The 15213-nt window shown below is 39.7% G+C and overlaps 3 protein-coding genes across 4 annotated transcripts; all 3 read right to left on the reverse strand.

Moving 5' to 3' along the window:
* Nucleotides 1–856: 856 nt before the first annotated feature.
* On the reverse strand, nucleotides 857–2696 carry LOC140761058 (F-box protein At4g18380-like). The gene has a single exon (XM_073098237.1). The coding sequence runs from the start codon at nucleotides 2104–2106 to the stop codon at nucleotides 1048–1050; it is 1059 nt and encodes a 352-aa protein (XP_072954338.1). The 5' UTR covers nucleotides 2107–2696; the 3' UTR covers nucleotides 857–1047.
* Nucleotides 2697–5564: 2868 nt separating this feature from the next.
* LOC140761059 (NDR1/HIN1-like protein 13) lies at nucleotides 5565–6736 on the reverse strand. Its single transcript, XM_073098238.1, has one exon. It carries the CDS (start codon nucleotides 6658–6660, stop codon nucleotides 5818–5820), a length of 843 nt encoding a protein of 280 aa, XP_072954339.1. The 5' UTR covers nucleotides 6661–6736; the 3' UTR covers nucleotides 5565–5817.
* Nucleotides 6737–8421: 1685 nt separating this feature from the next.
* LOC140760882 (uncharacterized) lies at nucleotides 8422–14925 on the reverse strand. Of its 2 annotated transcripts, none has more exons than XM_073097949.1 (3): nucleotides 14602–14925; nucleotides 11929–14162; nucleotides 8422–11784 (listed from the first exon to the last, which is right to left on the reverse strand). In XM_073097949.1, exons 2-3 carry the CDS (start codon nucleotides 14126–14128, stop codon nucleotides 8768–8770), a joined length of 5217 nt encoding a protein of 1738 aa, XP_072954050.1. In that variant the 5' UTR covers nucleotides 14129–14162; nucleotides 14602–14925; the 3' UTR covers nucleotides 8422–8767. The 2 variants fall into 2 exon arrangements, with proteins under 2 accessions (XP_072954050.1, XP_072954049.1); XM_073097948.1 differs by having other exon boundaries at nucleotides 8422–11844.
* Nucleotides 14926–15213: the final 288 nt, after the last annotated feature.

Below are 15213 nucleotides of genomic sequence, written 5' to 3' on the forward strand. Positions count from 1 at the left end.
ATGTTGATTCTTAACAAAAAACAATAGAGAATAGAACCTTCAAATTGTTGTCTTTCCTACCAAATCCTATCTTTCTTGGTGCAGTGCATTTCCGAGAGGTCACTGATTTACAGTGAGAGCTCTCATCATAGCAGGAATAAGAGTCATTTACATTTCTTCACCCTATAAATCTTCAGCTAATTTAAGGCACACTTAACCCAGTCCTGCAAGAAAAGAAAGGTTTAACTTAAATAATGAAGAGAGGTATCCTAAAGTCAATCCAGACAGGATAAAACGCAATTTGAGTAACCACCGAATCAATTTATGTCACTTCCAGTGATTATGTGCTCGAAGTAGTTCTTCATGGTGTCATTATAGCACTCCTGCTATCAGGCAAGAAATGGACCAATATATATGTCCTCGTCATTGCTCTTGTCAGCTTGCGTTTCCTTTCTTTCCTCCATATTCCAAGAAACAGTTGACTTTATCAATCAAAACTTCCTAAGTCATCGTGTTACACGAAACAAAATGGATTTAACCTTCTCAAGTAGGCATGATAAAAGAATGGTAACAAACTACTGCTTTTGACTGTGTCTTTCAGCTTGGCTCTCCAATATCAACCATGAAACATGATTGTAATCCACATGCTAACCTAAACACCAAGCCGACGAAAAATGAAAGGCAGCATCACAATAAAGTCCGTCGGGAAAATAAACGGCATCATCTGTTTGCAATGGAATCCATAAGAAAATAATCCGGGGGGACGATTTGCAAGACTCAACTCTGGGAAACCAAACTAAAACACCATAAGTAGCCCAAGATTATAGAATAAAACCAACATCAAGGTCAGTAGAAAACAAATGATGGCAAGGAGAACTGAATTTGATAGACTTATATAATATATATTCATATAACCAAATGCTATTAGCTTTACAGATACAAGAAGAGAGCACAAACAACAGATGACAAGCACACACCTCACTTAAGTAGAGATGGCACCTTACAATAGAAAGCTTGCAACGGTTGCAGTAAAAGAGCGAACCGCGGTAAGAACAGAAAAGAAGAGATCTAGAAACCATTCATTTCCAAAAGGTAAGTGCGCCTCTTCATCAGCGTCTTCACTGCAACCTTACATTGATCATCAAAAGCTCTAGCAACAAAAGCTTCAGTATCCTTCCTACAGCTATGAACGCCAATACTTCCCTCACCAGATGGCTTGATTGCCACCAATGTGGCTCCTTGCAATCCCATACCCCCAGGAAGCTCCAGATTGGGAGCATACCTCAGCTTCATGTTAGACGCAGGAATCTGCGTTCTATTGGATGATGCTGAGATTGACAATTGATTTTCCCTGAACTCCTTCAGCTGTTCTACCCCCATAAACAATGTCCCCTGCCCATCAGCATCCGTCAGTACTAAGCTCGTAAGGGTCGGGTGGTCCTTTATAATTGGTTGAAGAAGATAATGCCTCGTGGAAGCAGCGATCAAGGAACTGATTGTCCAGACCACACGAAGTTTCAGCCCACCGTTTGTGTAGAACGATTCCGGTATGCTGCCACTGTCTTCAACTGGAGGTTCCTGCTCTTTGCTTACGGACATCCGGTCTACCGATGTCCCTCCTAATATCACACAACTCTGAAGGGTGCTTCCAAATTCTGCCCTCCATTTCAATATAACCCCCTCCTCCGTTCTGACATCTCCAGCAGGAAGCTCGATCCGGAGGTTGCGAACATGGGTGAAGTTCTTCAGCACTTGCGCAGGGGAATGGTGGGCGAGCTGTGGGAAAAGAGGCCTATTCCCCCCACTGGTGTTGCGAATGTGGTGGAATGGCTTTAGGAGGGTGAAAGCCATCAGCTTTAGCAAGTGGGAGAAAGGGTTCCTAGGCTTTGACGAGGCCAGGTTCAGTGCATCCTCGGCATCACCATCAACCGTCACGACGCGGTCGATCTTAACGTAGACGTTGTGGACAAGAGGAACAAGGGCCTTGAACCGCTTTGACACGGCAGAGCACCGGCCAAGAGACCGGACATCTGCGAGCTTGTCAAGGATGAAAAGAACCAAAGAATCGGGAAGACGGTCAAATTGATCCTTTTCTGGGCATGCATGGATTCGACCCTTAGGCTGCATATTTTCCGGAAAATGAAGGTTTTTTCTTCCCACACAAGCTTAAGACACTTAGCTTGGAAAAGAACAGAATCCTACAGCACTATAAACGCATACACAAGATGGATTTGAGCCTCAATTGCGAAGCAATCCACTAATATGCCATAGAGAAGCCAATTACCCAAGCGACGTAAATTATTAACAGAGCCAAGAAGGACATATAATATTAATGAGCAATAATCGATGAAAAAGGCATACGAACCTAGAGAACAACATCTACCAACACATCGGTTAACCAATTACCACTTGAAATCCAACGAAATGCGCCAAAAATCCCTCTATCTCTCTCTCTCTCTCTCTCTCTCTCTCTCTCTCTCTCTCTCTCTCTCTCTCTCTCTCTCTTTTACGGATTCCCACCAGGTCGGCCAATTTCCAGCTCGATTAGCAAGAGAATCCCGAATTCACGCGCTAAATTTGAAGAAATTGGGCCTCCTCAGCGAGAAAGAAACAGTTTCTCATAGGGTTTAGAAAGAAGATTGGGGATTTAGGAACTCGAACCCCTCTCTCTCTCTCTCTCTCTCTCTCTCTCTCTCTCTCTCTCTCTCTCTCTTATCTATCTATGTGAATGGTGTGAGACAGAGCTCTTTCCCTGAGGCTATTTATGCCCTCGTACCCGAATGAGAAACGGCGAAGTTAGCGGCGCCGTTATTCCAATACAGTTGATATTTGTTTTAGCGGGAAACGGACTGATGGTATTTGACACCGTCAACGAACAAAATGAGGCTTATTTGCACTTCTAAACCAAACAAATCGCCCTTTTTTTTGCAAATGATACATGAAAGTGATGAGAATTTGCTGGTGTAAAAATATAATACATAAAAAGATAATATTTTTTAAATTTTAGTAATAATAAGATTGAGCTTATCGAGCGAAGAACGGTATTTATTTTTTACACTAAATATATACTTTTCTATAAATAAGTGCACATAATTTATACAAATTAAAATATTCTACTTGTAAATATATTTTTCGCACTTTGTGAATAAATTCTCTTCTCTTTTCTGAATGTGAATATATATAGTTTCACTCACGCTTCTAAATAGTCCAATTTTAAATTATATATTTATAACTTCTTCTATGAGAGGAGTAAGTTTTAAAGGTAGATTATAAAAAACTGTTAATATTTTCACCTTCGATTAAATTTACTCACCGCGATCTAATTTAATATTACAAGCCTCAAATTTTTAAAATATTCATGTTGCTTAATTTCTCTTTTTACAGTGAAGTTTAGATTAAAAAAAAAGTTAATAGTTTCATATTAGTCTTTCTATGATATGGAGTTCTAAGCTATCAGTAGACAAGCATCTATCATAAACATAAATGAAAGAAGAAGAAGAAGAAGAAGAAGAAAAGAGAAAGAAAGAAAAAAAGTAAACATAAATCCTGTTGCATCTAACAGTCTGGTGGCAAGCATCTGTCAAACTTTACTTGCAAGTTTCTAAAGGATTACATGACACTAAATATCCAAAGCCCACTACTTCCATTCAGTAATCTTTCTTTTATCCACCACACAAACACTCCCCTTATCATATTATCCATTCCACAAGGTGATAAGAAGAAAACACTAATAATGCTCAATTGGCAGGCCATAGCTTTCAAACCACTAACTAACTTTATTGGTGTATGAAATAAGATGATTCCTTCTCTTCTCCCATCACATAGTAGTTAGCAAACACTCAGCTACAAAAAGTAGATAAAGCTTCAATGCTTTGTTCCAGCTCTCAGAAAGCTACACTATGCCTACATGGATCCAACCACCTTGCCACATCAGCACACTTGGCACTTAGGACCACTAGGGTTAGTTGTCTCATGCATCCTTCTGATCACTATGTTAGGTGAGAGCCACCAACCTAGTCAGCATCACTAAAGGGACACCTTGGACTTTATAACATGGGGGAATCTTTTTTTTGCAATAGTTTATCATTTGGATTGGTATCATTTGGATTTGTGTGTATTGAGATGTCCTAAGAGATTTTTATAAGTTTTTTTTTTTTTAAATTTAGTATATATATACTATAATCGGTATATATTAGTTGTAATTGTGTGCACAAAGTTCGTTAACAGATATAGATCGTAATTACAAATAAGGTATACTTTTTCTTAATCATATAGCATAAATATATGCATAGCTTATATAATAATATAGACATTGTTATTCTGAGAGAAGCTGCATCTCACCACAATATTTCTATCGTATAAAATGGTGATTAAATTCATCCAAGTGATAATCAAACGATGATAGAGACTCCCAATGCTTTGGATGATAAGATAAACTATTCTTCCTATCGTCTTGGAATGTAATACCTGGACATCTCTTTTTATTCTGATAATGGTAGATTATATGAATAGGTATAACAACATCTATGCTCAGTTGTACGCGCATCTTATTATGAATATATGTTTATAAACTTTTTCCTCTGAGAAAAAAAAAAAAAAAAAGTAATCCAAGTGATAGAAACTATAGAAACAGTGGGAGTGACAGTCCACAGCTTTCTTCTCTTGGAATCAAAGAAAGGGAAAAGAGGAGCCTTATATCCAAGAATTTGGAACCCTCTTTTGCTTTGCTTTCCTTTGCTTTGCAGAGAGGGATTCAAGCATGTGGGCGGCTAGTAGAAATTCCCAAAAGCAAACTACTTTATTGCAAATTCTACTTGCACTACTGCCTACTGGTTCATTTCTAAGGAAACTTTTTAATGGAGGAAAAGAATCTATATAGTCTGACTTCAAATGGTTGACTTGGTGTGGAGATCCAAGCTAGTATATTTTTTTTTTACTACATCTACCAAAATATATGGAATTAATGTATCAAAATCCAGGGGTTTTATACAATTTAATTATATCTAATTTTTAAAATTTTTAATAATTGATTCTTGTGTGCATCGTCTACCTAAATTTTTGTATACTCTGTTATAACAAAATATGTATCGATAATAGAAAATATATATACATATAACGATATTCCAAAATCTCATATTAAAAGGTAAGGTTCTATTTTGTATAGTTTCCACCTGGCCCAATTAGGTGCCTCAAGTTAATTATATTGGGCCTAAGCCTAAGGCTTCCAGCCCGGCCCAGTATGAAGAGGTTGTCAAGGCCCTACAGTAACATTTATGACATTTTTCAATTACATACGGCTAAATTTTATAATAACTCATATGAAATTTTTGTACCTTTTAATTAGCATTATGCATCTATTAGCCAAACTATATCTCTAAACCCCTACCAATAAGTTGTTACATATGAAAGCACGTACGCATGTAGACAGAAATATAATATAAGTTGTTGCACGTCATATAAACATTTGATTAATGATTTCTGGATCCAAGACGTGATGGCTACTCAAATATATTAATACTCAAATCTTTGAAGAAAAATAAAAATAAAGGAGGAGGATGGGAATGTAATCAACAAAGCAATCACGATTACGACGACATAAACTGATTTAAAAAGATAACTTTCGAGAAACTCGTACGTCTCCAGGAGGTCAGGAGTTCGAGCTCCGTAGAGAGAGACAGGTTGCAAATCCACTCCAAACAAACAACGGATAAATAGCGATTACATCTCTAATCGTAATACTTCTGTTTGTACACTTTAACTATGACTCTCCCGGAGAAATTAACCACACTCTCAAAACTTAAACCACGTTGTTATCTTTTTATTTAACCCCTTAATTACTCAAAGGTTCACCTTTACGTGGCACGTCTTGGAGACGATCTTGGCAGCCGGCGTCAATTTATCCACCGTCACGTCGCACTTCACCTTAACGGTGATCGTCCACGTCGTAATGGCGCCAAACTTAACCCTGACGGGAACCCTCGCATCCACCGTCAAGGGCACTTCGCGTCGCTTCTCCGCCGTCAGCATCTTGTTGTGCATCGCGGTTGACAGACGGATCCCCTTCCCCGTCAATGCCGTCACAAACGCCGTCACGTTCTTTGGCTTCTGGTCGAACGCCGGCCAGACGCCGTTTGCGAGGTTGACGCCGTCGTAGAAGACGCTGATCGAACTCCCCTCGCGGTAGAAGATCGAGATCTTGCCATTAGGATTGACGGCGCGGACGGCAGCATCGATCTTTGGGGAGAAGGCGGCGCCAGCTGGGAGGGAGAGGTTGAGATTCTTGACGGTGAGGGAGTCAAAGGAGTAAGAAGGGAGCTTCGGGCGATAGACGAGGTAGAGGACGGCGGCGGTGGCGGCGATAGCGACGGCGAGGGAGACGAGGACGAGGGCGAAGCAGGCGAGGAAGCGGCAGCATCCGCGGCTGCGGCGGCGGCCGGCGGCGCGGCGGGTGTAGGTCTTGATGAGGTGGGCGTTCTCCGGCGGTGGGACGCGGTAGATCTGGTCCTTGGGTACCTGGATCACGTAGTCGGGGGAAGGAGAAGAGGAGAGATCGGACTTGCCGTGGAAGTCGGAGGGGTGGTATAAGGGGCTGGAGGAGGGGTCGGAGGAGGAGGAGGAGTGGTTCCCCGGCGGAATCTCGCCGGAGTAGTCGGAGGTGGGGTGGACGCGATCCGCCATCATTGTGGAGATCTGGAGATGGGAAGGAGAGGAGTCGGAGAAGAAGAAGAAGACGACGTGAGAGGAGGTTGGAGTGGGAGCGGAGAGGAAAATTTTGGGCGTGGGGTTCAAATTTATATCCGAACAGAAGGTCCGCGGTTTGTATGACGGACAATTGCAAACAACACCCTACATTTATGAATATTTTATTTCACTCTTCGCATATCAACATATCATCACTCTCGTCTTATCGATGTAACCCTCTCAACTCAGGAATGGTTTGAAAATAGTGAAAAAGGTAAGGTTGGAACTGCAAATGCGCTTAAATGCTTGCGTGAATGGGTGATAGCTGTAACGCGGTTGACAAGTGAGGACCAAAGCGCGGATAAGTTTTACTTAATCCTGTAATAAGGAGCGATGGATTGGATAAAGTTCCTATTCTGGTGGTGGGCTATCCAGTTATCCCGCTCTGGAAACAACTGTCTCCGCGTAATTAGATGATAGATAAATGACGTGTCACAAGACATTGGAATGAAATTATAGGTATTTTGCACATAACACCCTTCTAATCTCTTATTTGCTTATATACCACTGCAAAATTGAATACTTTTGTTTTTTTTACATGTATACCCCTACATAACTAGCTGGTAAAATTTAATCATACTAAATATAAAAATATCGTAATACTTTATTCTTATTTATAAACATTCCTCTAAGCTAAGAATATCTGTCTCTTTACTAGTTAAATTATTAAGAGGTTATTTAGTTTCTTATATTTAAAAATAATACTCTAGATGTTATATCTAAAGTAATATATAACTTGGTTGAGAAATAAGTTAGGAGTGGAGGATGGAAATGAGAAGAGAGGAGAGTGATAGATTGGGATAATTAGATACAAAGAATTGCATCTAGTCTATTAGGTTTTTTTAATTATTTAAATGGATAAATAGGTTTTTAAAATTATACAGTGGATGCCAAACGGATTTAGTTTAGTTTATAGTGTTAAACTGGAAGTTGCATACCAAATAAAAAGAATTATGAAGAGGTACATAAAAAAAATTTAGAAGGGTATATATGTAAATAAGAAACTTTGGAGGGAATACATGAAAAGAAAAACAGTATAATTACCCAAGTTCTTAATGCATTGTTATGATTAAAGTAGCTCTGTCTAATGTCGGTTTCCTTAGAGAACTTGGATATAGATGGCATAAACTATTCTTGGTCTAACATAACGTTTGAATAAAGCCATTAGGTAGGCATGGAGAGTGGCATGCATGAACTTCTGACCTTTTTCATTTTGCACCCTATATTTTATGTTTCTTACGGTTTAACTCAAGAACACCTCCTCTTGAGGGTGATTTTTGAAAATGTGCTAACAAATATAGGGGAGTCGAGGGTGTTTTATGTAATTTAATGCAGAGGTCGAATAGAGTATTCTCTCCGGGTAGGTGAAAGGATTCCGTGAGAAATGGCGTTGATAGGGGAGGAGATAGAACTCTTCAATTATATAACATGCAAGGCACGTATATGAAATTATTAATACTATAATGATGCACACTTATATCTGAGGATATCTACTGAGAATAACTACCACTATTCGGATAAAGTTATATTCTTTAATTCTCTTTCAACACTAGCTCAAACTACTATCATGCTTTTATATCTAGCTGTCCATTCTTCTGGTATAAATTCATCATTAGTATAATTTTGAGATAGATGTAGGATATACAATGAATGGGTAAGAAGAGAGCAAGAAGAAAGAAGTCCAAATTAATGCTTCAGTACTAATAACTTGTGAATCATTCAGAAAATTGCCTTTCTCATAACTTTAGAACATATATATAAATTACAAGACACAAACTCCTGTCCCAATGGCAAACAATTGCAGAGAAACACAACTGGATATGAATACCAAACAACATAATATAAACAAAAACCAATCAATTTAAATCTCACCCTGAAAAAAAACCATAGTGAAAGTGGTTACTGAATGGAAAGTAACCATAGACTACCTAAAAGCTTCAAACTTGTGGTAATAAGAAAAAAAAGCCACAACAAGCCCCTTAATTTTGTAATTTAAAAAAAAAATACTCAAAAGAACTCGGGAAAAGAAAATTTTGTCGTCCTTGCATCAGTCAGAATCACTTGAGCTAGAACTTGAACTTGAGCTTGAGCTTGAGCTGGATTTATGGGACTTCTTTTTTTGTGTCTTCTGTAAGGTTGGAGCAATAGAGCTAGAAAAAGCTGCCATGGTTGCATCTCCATCAGTTCTTTGATCCATCTGTTCCAAAGTAGCGGTAGATTCCCGAGTGACCACTTCCGTGGAAGCTACATCAATCTCTTTAGCTGATTGCACTTCACCAACATCAGCCTTCGGGTGGCTTTCAGTCTCATCAGGGCTTCCAGACACGTCTTTCGGTTCTGTAACTTGGGAAGAGTAGTCAGCAATGCCACCAGAGATATGCTTGAAAGCTGCATCTATGCCATCCAGAGATTTTGCTTCAACAACTTGTAGGTTCGACTCTACGTCAAAGTTCATTTCACCTGGTATAGCATGGGAAGATCCAATATCCAAAAGGGAAGATTTATCAATAATTTCACCGAACTGTTTAAAGGCTAAATCTATGTCTTCAACTGACTTAGCTTCAACAACTTGCATATCCACACTAAAGTCAGATTCCCCAGTAACCACTTGCTTAGAAGGTAGTTCACTCTCCTTAGGAGATTGCATTTCGAGATCATCTGGCTTCAGGGACCTTTCAGTATCACTAGCTCTTCCAGACTCATCTTCGGATTCCATTAATTTAGAACCACCAGAGATTTGCTTGAAAGCTGCATCTATGTCGTCCAGTGATTTTGCTTCAACGATCACTAGGTTTGAATTAATCTCTGTCGAGTTCAAGTCCATTTCACCTGGTACAATGTGGGAAGGTCCAACATCTGGAATAAAAGATTCTTCAGGACTTTCACTAAAGTGTTTAAAGGCTGATTCTATATCTTCAACAGACTTTGCTTCAACAACTAGCATCTCTGATGAGCCAGATTCCCCAGCGATCACTTGTGAAGAAGCTCGCTCAATCTCTTTATCCGATTGTATATCAAGATCATCAAGCTCCGGGTGTCTTTCAGTCTCATCAGCTCTTCCAGATACATCTTTAGATTCTGTTACTTTAGAAGGATAGTCAATAATGCCACCAGAGATCTTCTCGAGAGCTGCATCTATGTCATCCAGTGATTTTGCTTCAACAACAACTAGGTTTGAATTAATCCCTGTCCAGTTCAAGTCCATTTCATCTGGTATAACATGGGAAAATCCAATATCAAGACTGGAAGATTTATCAAGACTTTCACCAACTTGTTTAAAGGCCAAGTCTATATCTTCAATTGACTTTGCTTCAAGAAATAGCATCTCCGAACTTGAGCCAGATTCCCCAGTAATCACATGCGGAGAAGCCAGGTCAATCTCTTTAGCTGATTGTACTTCAAGATCATCAGGCTCCAGGTTTCTTTCAGTATCATTAGCTTCTTTAACCACAGAAGGATAGTCAATGATGCCACCAGAAAGCTGCTCGAAAGCTGCATGTATGTCATCCAGAGATTTCGCTTCAACAACATGCAGATCTGAATCTGTTGTGTCCAAGTCCATGTCACCTGGTGTAATGTAGGAAGGTCCGAAATCTGGAAAGGAGGATTTATCAAGACTTTCACCAAAATGTTTGAAGGCTGAATCTATATCTTCAATTGACTTTGCTTCAAGAACTAGCATCCTTGAATCATTCACTGTTTGCTCCACTTCACTTTCAGAGAATTCCAACTCACTTGATTGAAGTTCTGGCTTTGCCACCAATAGCTTGTCAATTGTGGACACTGAAACAGAAGACACCTGCTCTTCTTCATCATCGAGTTGCTTAATAAGTGCATTAATTTCTTCAACAGAGCTTGCTTGAAGAATATGTCTCCTAGGATTATATACTGTCTGCTCAGGGTCTCCAGCTGATGGCCCAAAGGAAGTTCCAGCGTCTGACTGCTCTAAATTGGCTTCAGAGGAAAACTTTACAGAGGTATCAAAAGAAATCTCAGAATGTTGCAGGTCAGTGGCCATACCATGAATTGCCGAAACACTCAAAAGATTTGATGCAATAGCATCATACTGGCCATCACCTTGTAACTTAAGATCAGGTATTTGTTGATCTGATCTTAATTCTTCTACATGGAAATCTCCTACCGCATCCAGCTCTGATAGCAAATTTTCATCAATCTCTTTGATTTCTACATGCTCAGGGTAGACCTTGTGAGATTCTTCAACAGAGTCATTTAAGTAGTTAGGAGGATTGCTTTCCTCCTTGCTTTGGAATACATTGTTGATATCTTCTCTGGATTCAGTCAAATCTCTTCTGATCACAACCTCAGACTTCATGACTGTTGAACTGGACAAATTCAAGGTTTCTGTTGGCTCAAGCAACTCAAATTGAATAAAGTCACCATCATGACTAGGAAGTACAGGAGCAGCAACTGAAGAACTTCCTTCCTCTGACTTACAGTTTAACCTGCTAGTATCATCGTTACCACAATTTTCCACCACAGACTTTCCCTGGACAGTAGATAGCTCTTGTTCAATAACAGACCCAATGGTATGGTGCTCTTCATTTATCTGAAGGCCAGTCAAACAAAAAGCTGCATCAGGATGTGTGACGATTTCATGTTCTTCTTCAGGTTTAAAATCTTCTGAATTCTCCTCAGGAATTGGATGCAAGTCCATCATACTGATCAGGGAATCCCCCAGACCAGGGGAAGTGCAATTTCTTGATGCATATAAAGTGGAATCATCTGAATGAGAAAGATCAACCAAATCATGTCCTTTAGCCTGACGACTTGCACTAACGTCAAGTGTAGGCGAGCTTGACTGGGACTCTTCCTCTGAGATTGCAGATACTACTGGATCGTCAAACTGTTGATAAATTATGGGTAATCCAACTTCAGTAGCATCCTTTTCTCCAATCTCCTTTGATTTTGGTTCATGTTCCTTTATAGAAGGTGGACTAGACAAAGCTACCCAGATTGTTTCATCACGAGAAGCCATTTCTCCTACTTGATCTGCAATTTCTGAGTATCCGTTCTTGTCAACTAGCATTGAAGATGAACGGGCTACTGCAAAATCCATGTATATGTTAGATTCCAACAAGGATTTGGCACTGTGACTGGCTTTAGCTGCATAGGAGAATCATAATTACAGGAAAATATAATAAACGAATTATACAAGTCTTCTAATGGGTTGAAACTACAATGATATACCTGTAGGATGGAAAACTTGATTTTGAGCCGATATATTAAAGATAGATTTGTCAGTCACTTCTCTACTAGAATCAAGAATGACATCTGCAACTTGACTGTCACCAGCACTTTCCTCCCAGCTAAGAAGATCGGGATCTGCAATAAGAGGTGGCATGGCTTTCTGTGCTAGCTCCAAATTATGTGCGTGCCCATCAAACACGACAGAAGGTTCCTTGAAGTCTTCCAACAAAGTGGGGTATATTGAATCTCCATGCTTCTGTTCAAGGATTTCGGAGTTTCCAGCATATGAATTGGTTGGACTTGAATGCATTTCTTCACCAAGTTTTCCATCCAATGATCCAGAAAATTCAAAAGCTTCCGAAGTTTCCTCCATAACCATGTTATGTAAATGAATTGCATTAGCATCAGTTGCACTGATCTCACTCATCCCTAGTTCTACAACCATCGAACCAGCATCATCTGAGGATTGACTTTGATGTTCAGCATATTCAGCGTCATATTTTGAAGGAGATGGAGAGTCATGCTCTTGATGGAATTCCTCTTCTACAGGGTCATTATGATAATCCTGATCAGTAACTGAAGAAACAGTCTCTGATTCAAGAACAGAACTCAATTTAGACTCACTCCTGTCGCTGAATTGTCTCTGGTAAACAGCAGAACTACCTTCATCAGAATTCATTGTATCTGGAACAAAATAGGGCCTCAGCCTTGAAAAACGCTTCTCTTGTTTAAGTTCCCCACCGCCTAAGTTGAAACTCTCATGCTTTCTGAAGAACATATCCTGTTGTGGAACTGGTGTATACTCCCGAGGGCTCCAGGTCTCTCGTGAGAGGTGGTTGGTTTCATTAAGTTGATCATAAGGAATATCAAATGGATTCCTCCTTGGAAGCAGAACAGAAGGAGCTGAACCAGGAACTGATATTTCCTCTGAGTCATAAGGAAAATCAAAAGGATTCTTTCTTGGTGCTGAAATGGGTGGAATTTGAACTCTGAAGCGTGATAACTCCTCCATAGTTAGAGCAGAATTGTTGCCATCTAAGTCTATTAAGTTATTCTCAAGTTGAAACCTCATCCTTGCTCTTCTCTTAGCAATTAAGCTCTCCAATCTACGATTCCTTTCCAGTTCAGAAGTTCCAAGATCCATCAGATTCTTCTGATCATCTTCTGTCCATGTGACTGCAGCTTCACTTCCATCATCTTTCTTCCCCTCTGCTCCTTTTTCTTCACCAGCTTCATGGTTTTCAACTTCTTCTTCAGCACTGTCATCATCTACTTCATGGTCCTCAGAGGAAACTTGGGAAGTCGCATCTAAGTTGTCTTTGGAAGTCATAGAAGGATGAGCAGATTCAAAATCTAAAAGTGGGTGAAGCTCATCAAGCATCGGAATAATGTCAGCCATGGAAGCATCTGGAGAGGAACTTTCTGCCAGATCAGATTCAGAATCTGAGGAACTAGCATGAGTATCAATCTGCCGCAGTGCTTCACCAAGAGAAGAATCAAACTGAATGTTTGCTGCTGAATTATTAATATCCATCTTAAGCCCATCAGCTGACTTTTCATCTGCAGCAGTAAAACCACCAAATTCTTCGTCTACTGCTAGTAATCCATCAGCTGCTTTTTCTTTAGAAAGTTCTCCCATCTCACCTATTTCTTCAAGATGAAGTTCTCTTTCTCCATTGACTTTGTCATCAACCTCTTCACTGTCATCCTTAACAGACGAGATTGAAGTCGAAGGAGTATCAACCTTCTCAAGTGTTCTCATTAAAGGGACATACTCCTCCCCCTTGATATGAGCACTAATCCTCTCTTCACCAAGTAATGGCTCTTTGATTGCTGCTTCATCAATCTCTGTGCTATGCCCTGTGAAGCTCTCATCTTTTTTCATACAAAGATCATCAATAGAACCCCGAACCTTCAGAGATGAAATTTCCCGAGCACTATTGTCCTCTTCTTCCACTTCAGGAATATTTGGTTCGCCGTAACTCAGAAGGGCTCCAAGAAGAAGAGTAGTACAAACAAGAACAGGCGAGGAAGAAACAAGAAAAGCGAATAAAGAAGGAAAAGATATGTACAATCCAAGAAGCAAAAACCCCACACTGAAAACAACGGGATGATTACGAACAGATCTGTAACTTAATCTGATGGAACGTATCAGAACCTTTCTGATATATAACGTAGCTTCTCTTGCCTCAATAGCCATATTTGATCTGTATGTTAATTCTCCAACAAGAGATCTGGTAAAAGTAAACATCAACAGAGTATTAAGACACTAAGACAAAGGAAAATATAAAGTACAAAAAATTCAACCGTATCAGTTGAACAATCATCAAACAGATATGTGGAAATGCAACGTGGTATCACGCAGAATTAGATATCAGGAAAACTTGTAAGAAAGAGAAGAATGCAGGTAATATCACTTGACCAATCATTAGATTTCTTCTTAGTTTTCACAATCAACAGAACTAAAATCTTGGTCTTTCCTAGAATTCATATACCAGATTAGTGGAGAGAAGAATCCAAAGTCAAACTACAGAAGAAGATGATCCAAGCTTAAATCCATAGCGCCCACTTCGAATAACCAATCAAATTCCAATATTTCGATAGAAAAACACATCCACAACATAAAAATAAAACTAGATCACTTAAAATTGCGCAGGGGACAGCAATACCGACCTCGGATAGCGATCAAAGTCCGATCCTTTGATCAACTGATTGGAAGATCTCGCCCTCAAAACCCCGGCGAGAAATGGGTTTTAGATTCTAGCTAACAAAGATCGGTGGTAGCTCAGATGGATCAAATCATCACAGAGAAGTGTCAAAATCGAAGCTTTGCTTTTGGAATTTGCTGCGCGGCGGTCGGTGACTTGGATGTGGCTACGGTGCTTTGGACGGCGAAGCAAAGGGAAAGAGAACAAAATCTAAAGGGCTAAAAAAGTGGAATTTGGTCATTTTTATTGTAGCGGGGAGGTGACGGGATCCACCCTGTTTCTAAAACCTTTCCGCTTTATTCTTTCCTTGTTTCGCTGGGTTTGGTACAAACATAGAGCAGTAGCGATTCAACGACTCGGCTGTACTGTAGGAAAAAAAAAATGTGGTTTTCTTCCAAATAACAACCTGCATTTGGGATTTATTTTCAAAACCCCCTTCCTTCCTTCTAGAAAATTGCAAAACCAACCCTGCTTTTATGAGTATATTCTTCTACCTATCTTTTGAGCAGAAGATGTGCAAGATGGGAAAGGGATCTCTCGTACAACGGTATAAGTTACAAGCTAACCCGAGGTGACT

Source organism: Typha angustifolia, chromosome 6, assembly GCF_048772165.1.
Source record: "Typha angustifolia cultivar Huaian chromosome 6, ASM4877216v1, whole genome shotgun sequence".
Taxonomy (NCBI): Eukaryota; Viridiplantae; Streptophyta; class Magnoliopsida; order Poales; family Typhaceae; genus Typha; species Typha angustifolia.

Coding starts and splice junctions, on each gene's coding strand:
- LOC140760882 (XM_073097948.1), bottom strand. CDS start 14,128: ATGGCTATTGAGGCAAGAGAAGCTACGTTATATATCAGAAAGGTTCTG. Junction 11,845..11,928: donor TCAAGTTTTCCATCCTACAG/GTATATCATTGT, acceptor TCTCCTATGCAG/CTAAAGCCAGTCACAGTGCC.
- LOC140761059 (XM_073098238.1), bottom strand. CDS start 6,660: ATGATGGCGGATCGCGTCCACCCCACCTCCGACTACTCCGGCGAGATT.
- LOC140761058 (XM_073098237.1), bottom strand. CDS start 2,106: ATGCAGCCTAAGGGTCGAATCCATGCATGCCCAGAAAAGGATCAATTT.